Genomic DNA, 14512 nt, shown 5'->3' on the forward strand with positions numbered 1-14512 from the left:
CAAACAGCTTATATCACAAAGCCAGTCCACAGAAGTGAAAAAGCAATCCAAAGAGCATGAATTACTGGAGAATATTACCAATGGGTTTGCACTTACAAACATATTTAGAAATCTGCATATTATAATAAAATTAGCAAAATATCAACAAAAGCACTCTGTGGTTATAGCTGGTAAGTGAATGGGCAGCAGATATTTGATATTAAACACACATCTAGTTGCTTAGTTGATCATGTTGCTGCATGCGATACAATCAGCGACAGCTTGATGTCACTGTTTATGCTGTAAATGGGTTTGCATTAGAAGTAGTAGATATTTGCAATGAAATCGGAAGAGAGGAGCCTCAGTGGTTAATGATAACCCCTTCCAGGTGTGCAGGAACAGGGGAGTCACCTTGCAATGAGTCTGGAGGTGGGAATCAGTGAAATTGGACCCAATATTGTCAGAGACATTGACAGGGGTCAGTTACGGGACAATTGGAGAGCCCTGAGGTAACTAGGGAAAAGGAATTTGGAAGTTGGGATATGGGATCCATTCTTTCTGTACCACTGTGCTGGAGCGGGGTTATTATTCATTATTTCATCTGTAGTCTGAGCCACAGTCTTACTGATAACTCCAAGCTCCTAAAAGTCTGTCCCATTCCTCTGATCACCTCCACCAAAACTCACCTGGCTTTCTGAAAAGGAGCAGAGATGGACAATGTGGAGAGACTTGAAGTCCACATAACCCAGCAACCGGGCACCATTCTGTGACCATCTGCACAGGTCAAGGGCACTCATCCTACCTGACCCTCAAGGCAGAATGGTGGGCACTCATCTGAGAGCAAAGGCTGCAGCTCCGGTTGGGGGGTCTGCATCATCTACCCCAGCGGTGGCCAATGCCTCCACCCAGATGGAGCTGCTGAAGGGAGAGGCTGCAGTGCAGACCTCAGACTGCAGGAAGTGCCTAGACCTTTCTCCTGGGGCAGGGACAGGCAGCAGACCTGCCTGCAAAAGGTGTGCCCAGGTGGAGGACCTCCTGCATAAGGTGGCTGAGCTGCAGGAGGCGGTGAGAAGGCTGCGTAGCATGAGGGAGGCTGAGGAGTTAGATAGCTGGTTCTAAGTGCAGTCTGCAGTGGACCCACAGCCCACGGCCAAACAGCCAAAAACTCCCCCACCGGCACACACGGAAGGGAGGGGGGCCAATAATGCAGAAGAATGGAATCTTGCAACGGCAAGGACCTGCAGGAGGAAGAGACTTCCCCCAAAGCCTGAGGTGCTGTCGTGGTTTAACCCCAGTCAGCAACTAAGCACCACGCAGCCACTTCCCCCTTCCCCTCCCAGTGGGGTGAGGAGGAGGAAAGGAAAAAAAAAAGTAAAACTCGTGGGTTGAGATAAGAACAGTTTAATAACTAAAGTAAAATATAATACTAACAATAGTAATAATGAAATATAATAATGATAGTAATGAAAAGGAATATAACAAAAAAAAGGAAGGGCGGGGGGAAAGAAAAAAAAACCAGTGATGCACAATGCAATTGCTCACCACCCGCTGACCGATGCCCAGTTAGTTCCCAAGCCGCGATCCGCGCCTCCCGGCCAACCCCCCCTGTTTATATACTAGGCATGACGTTCCATGGCATGGAATACCCCTTTGGCTAGTTCAGGTCAGCTGCCCTGGCCATGCTCCCTCCCAGCTTCTTGCACAGCTGCTTGCTGGCAGAGCATGGGAAACTGGAAAGTCCTTGGCTTAAGATAAGCGCTCCTTAGCAACAACTGAAACATCAGCGTGTTATCAACATCATTCTCACACTAAATCCAAAACACAGCACTGTACCAGCTACTGAGAAGAAAATTAACTCTGTCCCAGCCGAAACCAGGACAGGTGCCCTTGCAGAACTGCTTCACCGCTCTGCAGACTGAAGAGGAAAGACCCGTCACATCAGGAGAGGCGCTGGAGCTGAGTAAGGCAGCCCAATCTGCTCCCTGTATAACAACCAGCACAACTAAGAAAAGGCAATGGGTGATAGTAGTAGGTGACTCTCTTCTGAGAGGTACAGAGGCACCCATTTGCCGACCTGACATACTCTCTAGAGAGGTGTGCTGCTTACCAGGGGCTCGTATCAGGGATGTCACCAAGAGACTACCAAGCCTTGTACAGTCCACCGACTATTATCCGCTGTTGTTGTTTCACGTGGGCACCAGTGATACAGCCAGGAGCAGTCTGAGGAATATCAAGAAGGATTACAGAGCCCTGAGAGTGGCGGTAAGGGACTCTGGAGCACAGGCAGTTTTTTCATCAGTCCTCCCGGTCAAAGGGAAGGGGTTTGAAAGGGCCAGTCGAATCTGGCAAATCAACAAATGGTTACGGGACTGCTGCCACAGCCAGGGGTTCGGCTACTTAGACCATGGGACTCACTTTGAGAAACCTGGTCTACTGGGGGCTGATGGGGTCCATCTGTCAGAGAAGGGGAAGAGCATCTTCGGTCATAGGCTTGCCAAGCTGGTGAAGAGGGCTTTAAACTAAAGTTGCCAGAGGAGGGGAACCTCAATCCATCCCACTCCTACCAGTTTGATGCCAGTACCAGCAGTAGATGCCCAGAGCCTGGAGAGGGATCACAGGTCAGAAGGAGAGCACCTGAAGAGCAGCACAAAGGAATTCCGGCCACTCCAGCCAGTAAGTCAGCTTCATCGGGGGTCCAACTTAAATGTCTCTATGCAAATGCACGTAGCATGGGAATAAACAAGAGGAGTTAGAGACGTGCGCACGCCTGCAGGGCTATGATCTTATTGGCATCACAGAGATGTGGTGGGATGGCTCCTATGACTGGAGTGTTGGAATGGAAGGATACAGGCTCTTTAGGAAGGACAGGCAGGGGAGATGAGGAGGGGGTGTCACCCTCTATGTCAATGACCAGCTGGAGTGCATGGAGCTCTGCCTGGGGATGGATGAGGAGCTGACCGAGAGCTTATGGGTCAGGATTAAAGGGAGGGCAGGGACAGGTGACATTATAGTGGGGGTCTGCTACAGGCCACCCAACCAGGAAGACTGAGCGGATGAGGCCCTCTATAGACAGATAGGAGCAGCCTCACGTTCACAAGCCCTGGTCCTCATGGGGGACTTCAACCACCCCGATATCTGTTGGAGGGACAACGCAGCAGGGCATAAGTGATCCAGGAGGTTCCTGGAATGCGTTGATGATAACTTCCTTCTCCAAGTGATAGAGGAGCCAACGAGGAGAGGTGCTATGCTGGACCTTGTTCTCACCAACAAGGAGGGGCTGGTGGGGAATGTGGAGCTCAAGGGCAGCCTTGGCTGCAGTGACCATGAAATGGTGGAGTTCAAGATCCTACCCTGGACTTCAAGAGAGCAGACTTTGGCCTCTTTAGGGATCTGCTTGGTAGAGTACCATGGGATAAAGCCCTGGAGGGAAGAGGGCCCAAGAAAGCTGGTTAATATTCAAGGATCACCTCCTCCAAGCTCAGGAGTGATGCATCCCAACAAAGAGGAAGACAGCCAAAAACGCCAGGAGACCTGCATGGATGAACAAGGAGCTCCTGGACAAACTCAAACACAAAAAGGAAGCCTACAGAGGGTAGAAGCAAGGACAGGTAGCCTGGGAGGAATACAGAGAAATGGTCCGAGCAGCCAGGGATCAGGTTAGGAAAGCTAAAGCCCTGAAAGAATTAAATCTGGCCAGGGACATCAAGGGCAGCAAGAAAAGCTTCTATAGGTATGTCGGTGATAAAAGGAAGACTAGGGAAAATGTGGACCCTGTCCGGAAGGAAACGGGAGACCTGGTTACCCAGGATATGGAGAAGGCTGAGGTACTCAATGACTTTTTTGCCTCAGTCTTCACTGGCAAGTGCTCCAGCCACACCGACCAAGTCGCAGAAGGCAAAGGCAGGGACTGGGAGAATGAAGTACCGCCCACCGTAGGAGAAGATCAGGTTCGAGACCATCTAAGGAACCTGAAGGTGCACAAGTCCATGGGACCTGATGAGATGCATCCGTGGGTCCTGAGGGAACTGGCGGATGAAGTGGCTAAGCCACTATCCATCATATTTGAGAAGTCGTGGCAGTCCGGGGAAGTTCCCGCTCACTGGAAAAGGGGAAACATAACCCCCATTTTTAAAAAGGGAAAAAAGGAAGACCCGGGGAACTACAGGCCAGTCAGTCTCACCTCTGTGCCCGGCAAGATCATGGAGTGGATCCACCTGGAAACTCTGCTAAGGCACATGGGAAACAGAGAGGTGATTGGTGACAGCCAACATGGCTTCACTAAGGGCAAATCGTGCCTGACAAATTTGGTGGCCTTCTACGACAGGGTTACAGCATTGGTGGATAAGGGAAGAGCAACTGACGTCATCTACCTGGACTTGTGCAAAGCATTTGACACTGTCCCGCACGACATCCTTGTCTCTACATTGGAGACATGGATTTGACGGATGGACCACTCGGTGAATAAGGAATTGGCTGGATGGTTGCACTCAAAGAGTTGTGGTCAACGGCTCGATGTCCGGGTGGAGATCAGTGATGAGTGGGGTCCCTCAGGGGTCCGTATTGGGACTGGCGCTGTTTAACATCTTTGTCGGCGACATGGACAGTGGGATTGAGTGCGCCCTCAGCAAGTTTGCTGATGACACCAAGCTGAGTGGTGTGGTTGATTCGCTGCAGGGAAGGGATGCCATCCAGAGGGACCTTGACAGGCTTGAGGAGTGGGCCCATGCGAACCTCATGAAGTTCAACAAGGCCGAGTGCAAGGTCCTGCACATGGGTCGGGGCAATCCCAAGCACAAATACAGGCTGGGCGATGAGTAGATTGAGAGCAGCCCTGAGGAGAAGGACTTGGGGTATTGGTGGAAGAAAAATTGAACATGAGCTGGTAATGTGTGCTAGCAGCCCAGAAAGCCAATTGCATCCTGGGCTGCATCAAAAGAAGCGTGACCAGCAGGTCGAGGGAGGGGATTCTCCCCCTCTACTTCGCTCTCATGAGACCCTACCTGGAGTACTGCATTCAGCTCTGGGGTCACTAGCATAAGAAAGACATGGACCTGCTTGAGTGGGTCCAGAGGAGGGCCATGAAGATGATCAGGGGGCTGGAGCACCTCTCCTATGAGGACAGGCTGAGAGAGTTGGGGTTGTTCAGCCTGGAGAAGAGAAGGCTCTGGGGAGACCTTATAGCAGCCTTCCAGTACCTAAAGGGGCCTACAAGAAAGCTGGAGAGGGACTTTTTACAAGGGCATGTAGTGATAGGACAAGGGGTAACTGTTTTAAACTGAAAGAGGGTAGATTTAGATGAGATGTAAGGAAGAAATTGTTTACTGTGAGGGTGGTGGGACACTGGAACAGGTTGCTCAGAGAGGTGGTGGATGCCCCATCCCTGGAAGTGTTCAAGGCCAGGTTGGATGGGGCTTTGAGCAACCTGATCTAGTGGAAGGTATCCCTGCTCATGGCAGGGGGGTTGGAACTAGATGTTCTTTAAGGTCCCATCCAGCCCAAACCATTCTATGATTCTATGATAATGTCTCTCCCTGCTTACTAACGCACATCTTCAGCCTCAACACCAGGGAATCTTCTCTTCATCTTCACTTTTGTTTTTCTTATTTTCTTTCCCCATTCTTTCTACTCCCTTTCTAACCCCTCACTGTCCTTTGCCTCATTTCACTGAGGATTTGAGTATTTCCATATTTTAGCATCTATACTACTTAGGTTTCTTCTCCCTTTGACTCTAAACTTGACAGACATTTCTACGGTCAACAATGGATTCTTTAAGTTGCACAGACAGAAAGCATTCCAGTAGAACAGTATCAAAATCCCACCACAAGTGAAAAATCCTTTTCCCCTATACCTCTTAACCCATCTACTTCCAAGCCATCCAACCACGCAGCCAAAAGACAGGAAGTTAGACAGAAGCTGCAACCTGCCTGAAACCCAACCCTGCTATGTCAGATCAGCTACACAGGGAAAACTGTATTTGTGGATGTCCTGGTTTCGGCTGGGACAGAGTTAACTCTCTTCTTAGTAGCTGGTACAGTGCTGGGTTTTGGATTTAGTGTGAGAATACTGTTGATAACACTCTGATGGTTTAGTTGATGCTAAGTAGCGCTTATCTTAAGCCAAGGACTTTCCAGTTTCCCATGCTCTGCCAGCAAGCAGGTGTGCAAGAAGCTGGGAGGGAGCATGGCCAGGGCAGCTGACCTGAACTAGCCAAAGGGATATTCCATGCCATGGAACGTCATGCCCAGTATATAAACTGGGGGGAGTTGGCCGGGAGGGGCGGATCGCTGCTCAGGCATCGGTCAGCGGGTGGTGAGCAATTGCATTGTGCATCACTGGTTTTTTTTCCTTGAGTTTTATTTCTTTCTTTCTTTCTTTTTTTTTTTTTTTTTGAGATAAGAACGGTTTAATAACTAAAGTAAAATATACCTGGACCACTCAGGGAAGATACCACACTGTTTTCTATCATCCATTCACAGTGCCTAAAAGGTCTTTAAACTCAAGCACCTCTCTTGATTGCAAGGAGACAGGACAATAGCATAGGAGTTTGATGCAGATTATTAGCAGGAAATGTGTCAATATCTAGCAGAACCAATCTAGAGGAACAAAAGGAAAACTTCAAAAATCAAAGTGAATTTAGTTTTTACTTTACCTGAAGTAACCTCTTAATGCAATCAGAGTGGCTGTTCTTTGCTGCAAGATGTAAAGCGCTGTGACCTAAATGAATAAAAGCAAACCAAATTAAGTATTCAATCACTCCAAAGCACAGGAATAAACTCTTCCATGACAAAGGCAAGATTTTGAATTATCCATCTTGTTCCTATCACAACACGTGAAAAGTAAGGATAGAGAAGATAAAATAAAAACCTGCATCAAGCAGAATATATTTACGACAGACTGTTGTTTAGGCAGGTAACAGAATAATCTTAATGTCTAGCTTCATATATAGGAATGACACAAACATTGTGTCAGACTATATACCTTGGCAGAAGTAAGTCTGATTGCACAGTTCTGGTTTTTTTCTTAAAAACCAATTTTCCTATATTATTCAGTCTCCCTTGCAGAGAGATGTCTGTCAAGTGTCTTCATGATTTCTGCCATTTGGCAATGAAAAAGGAACCCAGTGCTAAGAGCAAAACCAGCCAAATTCACCAGCTACCACTACAACAAATTTATATCATCCACGGAGTGCACGTAGAAGAGGACTCAGAACACATGCCTTCTTAGGTTTGCATCTCAGACTCCCTTTTCTGTTAATTTACTTAGCATCTGTGAGCTCATATTTAGTTATGCAATACAGTGATTTACTGACTATGGATTTATGATCAAAGATTGCAGTCTCTCCTCTAGTTTCATCTTACAGAGCATCTGAAAAATTAAAGAGGCCAAGACAGCAAAAGAATAAATTATCCATGTAAGGAAGAAAGAAGGAGCCAAGATTTTGTACTCAATACAGACAGTAGAGCCACTTGTGACAGTAGAATCTCACTGTAAATAATGTGACTATTACAGACAAGGCTTTTCCTAAGGAATACCAAGTTGACACTCTCAGGTGAGAGCAGACAACCTCTTATTATCCAAACTAATAAATCCTGAGGCAAGATGAAGTATGAATTCTGAATAGTAGTCTGTATCAGGTACATATATTCTCTTATCATTATGTATAATATGAATGCTTCTTCCAGTATCACAGACACTTCCTTGTAGAGGCAAATCATTTCCATGTACGACAGAAATTCCCTCAGGCTGCAATTGGTGGCCAAAACAGACCCTGTGAGCCCACCATTTACAGATCATTACTGAAGAGACAGAATGCTGACAGCTCATTCAGGTGACTGCTAGCCAGAGAAAATGCTGGGCACAGATTCCACAGATATGTCAACTGAAATCTATTAAGAAGAGTTTGCCAGTTTCAAATTCAGCTCCCATCATTCTCCTAGTAGAGTAGTAATTAAGGCATAGGACTTTCGAGGGCTGAAACAGCATACTTAATAGCTCTCAGCTCTGTTTTGGCCTGTATCAGCTCTTTTCACTATGTCATAATCCTGATGAAATGTCTTATTGCAACTCCTGTACAGTTAATGGGGTTAATAGTTTGGATACGCATAAAAGCAACACTGAAGATCTTGATTTAACCTATGCAAAGCCTCAAATGAAGTTAACAAAAAGAGTCAGGGGAGGGAGATTTAAAAAATAAATAAATAATAATTGAGCAACTATTTTGCAACTGGAGTCCACTATAAATGCTGACATTTATAGTATTAGGGCAAAAGTTTTCAAGAGCTTTAGAATCTGAATTCTATGTGCAGAAAAGCAAGTATGCCTACACCTGCAAATGTTACAACTGCTTTTCCTACACGGGGGGGGGGGCGCACGAGGCAGGGAGGTGAGGGAGGGAAAAGCAGTGTTGTCAAATCTGTGGTTGCACGCTGCGCATCAAGAACTATATAGGCAAACAGAGAGTATTATGTTACATTTGTAGGTTCACAGAGGCATACCTGCACCATCTTGGGCTGTCACATCTGCACCATGTGTCACCATGATTCTGAGGCACTCTGCATGCCCTTTCATGGCTGCCAGGTGAAAACTGGAAGAGAGCATTTATATGTCACTTTTCTTTTATTAAGACCTCCTTTCTCTTTCATTCACAAACCAAGTACTGGCAAGTTCTCCCCTCCCTGTCCTTAGATCTTTTGGCATCCCTCCACTGCCTCCCAAGAAGATAATAGCTCTTCAAAGTGAGAAGGCACATCAAAAAGCTTTTGTAGTCATACTTTTACACAGGCTGCTGTCTCATTAACCCATGCTATATACATTATGTGCATCTAGTCCCACCCAATTTCTAAACTAATGTCCCTAGTGATGTAATATCCCCACAGAATGCCTGGGCTTGGGGAATTAATGAAGAAAATGTTCACAATGACTGACATTCTAGTCAATCCTGATTTCCTCCTCTCAGTGGACAAAATTTAGTTCTCTAAAAGGTGATTTAGTTCCTAAATTAAACTAAATCAAGTTCTGCTTCTGAACTGTCCTTTACAGAGCCCATCTTTCTTCTCTGTAGAGGGGGGGGGAAAAAAACCTCAGTGTTTGTGAATATCACCTGGAAAAATCAAAGCTACTGGATATTTGTGAGACTCTGCTAGAGATGTATTTTTTCAACTTTTGGTTTTACTTTTCACCTCAAGCATCTGCTTGTTTGAACAGTGGGAAATTGCAGAGGTTACCAACCACACCATGGCAGGATGCACTAAACAGCATCAGTTACCAAAGATATAATTACAGAACAAACCAAAGAAGTTATACTGAATTCAAGCCTTTTTACAGCTGAAGGTTCATTTTTGACATCCTTGGCACCTCAAAATTCACAGAAGCAGCCCTATACATATGCTGCTGACTTAATTTTGCTGAGAAGCAAAAACAAAAGAAAAACTTCTGAAAACAGAGAAGTTTATATCCTCTTGATGCATATTGTGCCAACATAGGTGAGTCTCAAGATATGGGCACAGTACAGGCAGACATACTGCTTCCCCGTGGGTCCTACTAATATCAGCTTGATATACAGAGCTGTTTTCCAGTGGGAGTAATGTAAAAAACAAATTCAAGACAAAACACTTCCAATTACTATTTAATTGCATGTGAAAAGTTGGGACCTTCATGAACATGCCCCAAACTGAAAAAGCCAGTATTCCTGGGATGTTTTCTAATGTCTTATAAAGGAGATGTTAATTTTTAACATCACACACCCCTGTGTTAAGGGTTTTTTTCCCCTGGAATCTAAAGGGAATGTCACAAATCACGTAGCCACACCAACTACTGTATTTAAAAGTTTACATTTTGAACAACTGCTTCCTTTAAATGTTAAAACTAACACTGAAAGTTCAGCCTGCTAACCAGGGAAACCGGGAATAACAGGAAAGAATGAAACAGATATTTCTGGCACAAAGTATGTGAACTGCAACACTGTGTTTCTCTAAGCTGTAGACTTTTCTTTGCAGCCTTCTTGAAAATCCAGCAGAAAAAAAGACCTACAGACAAGATCTGGCAAAGGGCAGTTAATTAATCAAAACAGGAGAGCTCCTGGAACGGAGTCCTCTATCAAGTACAGCAACTACCTCACTTCCTACAAGGAGTCCTTCCACACTGGCTGCTGCTGATTGCAAATGGCAGACAGGCAGCGCTTAAGCTTTGAACCATTCTCTGCAAATATAAAAATATCCTGTGTGCTCATCCTCATGCTTATTACTGCCATAAACAAACCGAAGAGTTAACACTTCCAAGAGCATAAAAAGCACTGCTGTTGGCTGTTCTCTAGTCATTCAAAATCAAAACTTTATGTACTTGGTGACCAATGCAAAGTTGTGTAAACATTCTTCTTTAGAAGAGGAGGTTTCTCAGGCTCTGGGAAAATGGCTGGGGGAGGGGTGCAAAAGGAGTCTGACAAATTCCAACACCTCTAATTTAGCCAGGGCAACATACCAGCAAATACTAAAATACATTCAGATACATTTGTGTAGACACAATACAATCGAAGTCACTTAAATATTAGGAAGGCCGTGAAGCACGCACTTGGCTCACTTATATTTGACAATATTCATGAAAATAATAAATACTTGAATAATAATAACTTGGCTAAATCTGGGACACAGGTTTTACCGACAGACTGTGTAGGATGGTGCCAAATGCAACATGAATATGCAAGTGCAAAAGAAGTTTTATTTAGGTAAAATCAGACTGCAAAGAAAGCATCAGAGAGATGAAAAACTTAACCTCTTTCAGGCTATGCACCTATGAACACATCAGTCCCACCAACGCAAACAATTCCCATGGCAGTTCTCAAAAAATCATCACACACGCAGATGCTTCATTTCATGCGGCCAAAAGTATTTTCAAGTAAGAAAGGCCTGGTTAAAAATATTGCTTCTTCCAAATTGATGGGATGAAACATCATCTGTAAGCAGCACAGGTGGTGTGAAAGATGAGAGAACATGTATGAAGGATGTAAAGATCTAATGAGAGCAAAAATATAGAAGCTATCTGGAGAGTCCCATGAAAAGAGAAGATGATAAGGTTTAACTCACAGTCATTTATACAGTGACCAAAGCCAAACAGCATTGGGCTGCTACAGCTCCCTCCCAATTGCTTGCTGTGTGTCCCCTCCCTACGTCCTTGTACTGCTACCATCTCTCACATAACCCTGTAGTGAGATGTTTTTTCTTAATAATCTAGAAGCAATTGGGGGGGGAATGGGGGACATGGTTAATTAGCTGCTGGATTAGTAAACTGAACTTGCTCACCAGGAAATCAGCCCTGCTCATGAGAGAGAGAATGACTCCAGACTGGGATGAACCGATTATAGTCATATTTAAGTCAGAGTATTTACAGAGCACTGGGCAAAAAATTAACCTTTGAGGAGTAATTCTAACTGATTTTAAATTTAATAGCCCCTACTTTTTTTCCTTTTTTTTTTTTTAAACAAAAAAATCTTTAGTAGTAGATACTGAGGGCCCCTGCGTAGCAAGGGAGGCTCTTGAAACAAAGAAGCCTGTAGACATTCATTTCAGTACAGAATAATTCTTTACAAGCTACATAAACTTTCCTAAAACATTCGAGGCAAAAGCAGCAGGTTTCCAAACATTGAAGTTCTCACCATCTGGAAGCCTTGAGCAGCGGTGCATTTTACTTGCATCTTTCACAAATAAACCTCCCTTTATATGAAAGCAAACAACTTTTCCTCCCACTTCCTGGTTGTGCAATGACTTAGGCAAACAAAAACAAACATGTAAGGCTTGATTTGGAGCAAGGGCCGCACTGAGGGTTAGATTCTCACTCATACTAAAATCCCATTCCAACATAGTTCATTTTCCCTTCACAAAAGATAAGCCTGTTGCTACCACTTATAGCTGCATCTTGATACCCCAGACTGAATTGATTTGAGATAGATTTCTTTTATTGCTGTAAAAAATTACTCTTCCTGAGGGGTGGGATGGTCTTTTATTATTGTCTCCAGACCTTTCAGTGAAGCAGAGGAGCAGCTACCCTTCCCAGTGGTTTTCTCACTGGATCCAGAAATGAAGCAAGTCAGCATTCGAGACCCACCTCTGCAGCAGCTGATAAAAATCAGTTGGTTGACACTGCTTTTTCCTACTGGAAATGTACAGGTCCCATAACTACTCAGTCCTTAACAAAATTAAAGAAAAAATGACGTTCTTCAGGAAGAACACAAAGCCCAGTTGGAGTAAACAGCCTTGAGAGTAAGAGGGCAAACACAGCAAAATTTCATCAGATACAAGGTTAACTGGAGAACAGTTGCAAGATTATCACCTCAAAGTCCTGTCAGGTATAATTTTTACTGACCAGAAATGTTATTCAAATAACATTTTCAGATGCACTGAGAGATGCTTTTTATGAATGCTTGGTGACTGAACAGAGTGGACAGCTATATATGACATCCCTGAACTAGTTTTAAAGAGCAGATTTCTTACAGATAGGAGATGTCAACTGGTGAAGCACTTATAACTGTCCTAAACAAGCTCATCCCTTATTCAGGGCAAAGGACCTTTTCCGCATTTTGGTTATAAAGTCAAGCTAGCAAGGGAATGGGGACTTCTTCAATCAATGTCTGGCAGACATAGCACGAGTTCAGATAAAGCTGGTCTTTGCTAAGAGGCTGAGAATGAGTGTTTCCAGAAATTATTTAAATGCCAGACAGTCTAACTCAAATAGAAAAGTGCTATAATTCTTACTATTTAGCTCACATAAAGCATTTCTTTACAAATAATTTCCCCACAGGTAGAAGAACAGAATTAATCCACCTTTAGAGATTAGACTTGTAAAAATGGAGTGAATTGAGCTTGCTGAGGAGGTGTTAGTAATAGGACATGGGTCTGTCGAATCCAGGTTCTCTGCTCAACCATTTACACAGCTATATCCTGCAAAACTGAGCACAATCCTCTTACTGAATGTTATTTTGACAGCTGGTTTAAAACAACTGGGTGGTCCATATATCTAGGGAAAATACCACAAAAGTAGAGTGGAACATGATAAAATAAGAAAAAATAAATATGAAGTCTTAATTTAAGACAGTCACCTTCTAACTAGGAAATTTTCATTTGTGAAAAGAAAAAAAAATTAAAAAGAGCAGAAAAATTACACCCTATCAGGGGGCTCCATCTCTGTTTAGCAAGGTCACGCTCCAGAGGTTTTTTCGAGGCAGAATTAGCATTCTCTGTAACATAGAATTTCTCCAGGGCCTGAAAGTAGTCTGACACTGTATTTACCAAAATCCAAAGCAAATAAAGAACATGGTTGAATTATGAGTGCTAAGTGAATAGAAAATAGCAAATACAATATTATGACAAACATGGAACAAAGTCAAACATATATGCAAGCGTACAATACTATTGTTCTCTGCCATTTTAATCTGAGTGCTCTGAAAATATTTTAAGTGCAAGAATGTTTGAAATAAATACACTATGAACTCACATACACTCATTGTCAAGGTTTATTTTGAGTAAAAACATCCCTCCCCAAAGCAGATAATTCTTCTTCATTTTCTAATGTATGTCAACTCTTTGTCGACTTTCAAAAAGTCTGACTTGTCTGCCAACAGTTTGATGATTTACAGTTTCCCGACTGACCAATATCCTCACACAAACAAGACTGATAAAATAAAGATACAGAGCTGTTTGGAGTCTTTGTAATGCTGACTAAACAAATATAGAAATGGAAGATATTCAAGGTTCGTTGCTACCAGATCAGACAGGCAAGTGATTCGCCAGCTATCTCAGTCAGGAAGAGACCCAGTGATAATCTGGCTGATTTTCTGCACTGATTTGAGCTTTTACATATTTTAGAGGCAGCACCTAGCTTACAGCGTCTATAGTGATTTTCATAGACAATATTATCCCTCAAAGCTTCAATTCCCACTTCAATAACAACAGCAAAAATAAATATATTATATATCTGGCTTTTGATTGTTTTCCACCACAGTGGCAACTGAGTGGCAGAAGTGCTAGAGCATTCCAGAGACCTGACCTGGAGGAGAAAGGGCCATGAGTACCACTAGAGCAGCATATTCTGTGCATGAAGGAAGTGCCTGCAGTCACTCAGGAGGAAGTCCAGTGTGGTCTCCTCTCACATGTAGCACGATGACCAGTAATTAGAGAACACAGTTTACTTTTCTGTGAATGGTTTGGGATTTTATCAGCATAAAAACAATGATGAAAATAAGCCTTTTAAACAAAACAAAATTTTTGACACATCCTGAATCTAATTCATAGAAAAATAATCACCTTCAGATTTAAAGACTGGGAAGGGCCTAGAATGGTCCTGAAACTGGAGGTGTTTTCTGCCTTCCTCTGCCAACCCAGACAGGGCTCTCAGCAAAGTAGTAACTCTGTTCCAGCAAGGATTATGCTTCTATGACCAGCGCCTGCCCGGTTCTGCTTCTTCCTTGCACCAGCACGTGTAGGTAGGTACCTGCATGGTTGGTGAGCTGATACAGGGAACAAAACCAGTTGAAAACCAATGCTGC

At 43.8% G+C, this 14512-nt stretch overlaps 1 protein-coding gene across 1 annotated transcript in view; it reads right to left on the bottom strand.

Moving 5' to 3' along the window:
* LOC127028067 (ankycorbin-like) overlaps positions 1 to 14512 on the bottom strand; it is a 59848-nt gene that overhangs the window by 19746 nt on the left and 25590 nt on the right. Inside the window, exons 3-4 of the mRNA XM_050913893.1 lie at positions 8475 to 8563; positions 6629 to 6693 (exon numbers count right to left, since the gene is read on the bottom strand). Of these exons, the coding sequence (XP_050769850.1) occupies positions 6629 to 6693; positions 8475 to 8563 (154 nt within the window). The remainder of the gene's footprint in view (positions 1 to 6628; positions 6694 to 8474; positions 8564 to 14512) is intronic.

Source organism: Gymnogyps californianus, unplaced genomic scaffold, assembly GCF_018139145.2.
Source record: "Gymnogyps californianus isolate 813 unplaced genomic scaffold, ASM1813914v2 HiC_scaffold_163, whole genome shotgun sequence".
In the NCBI taxonomy this organism is placed as follows: Eukaryota; Metazoa; Chordata; class Aves; order Accipitriformes; family Cathartidae; genus Gymnogyps; species Gymnogyps californianus.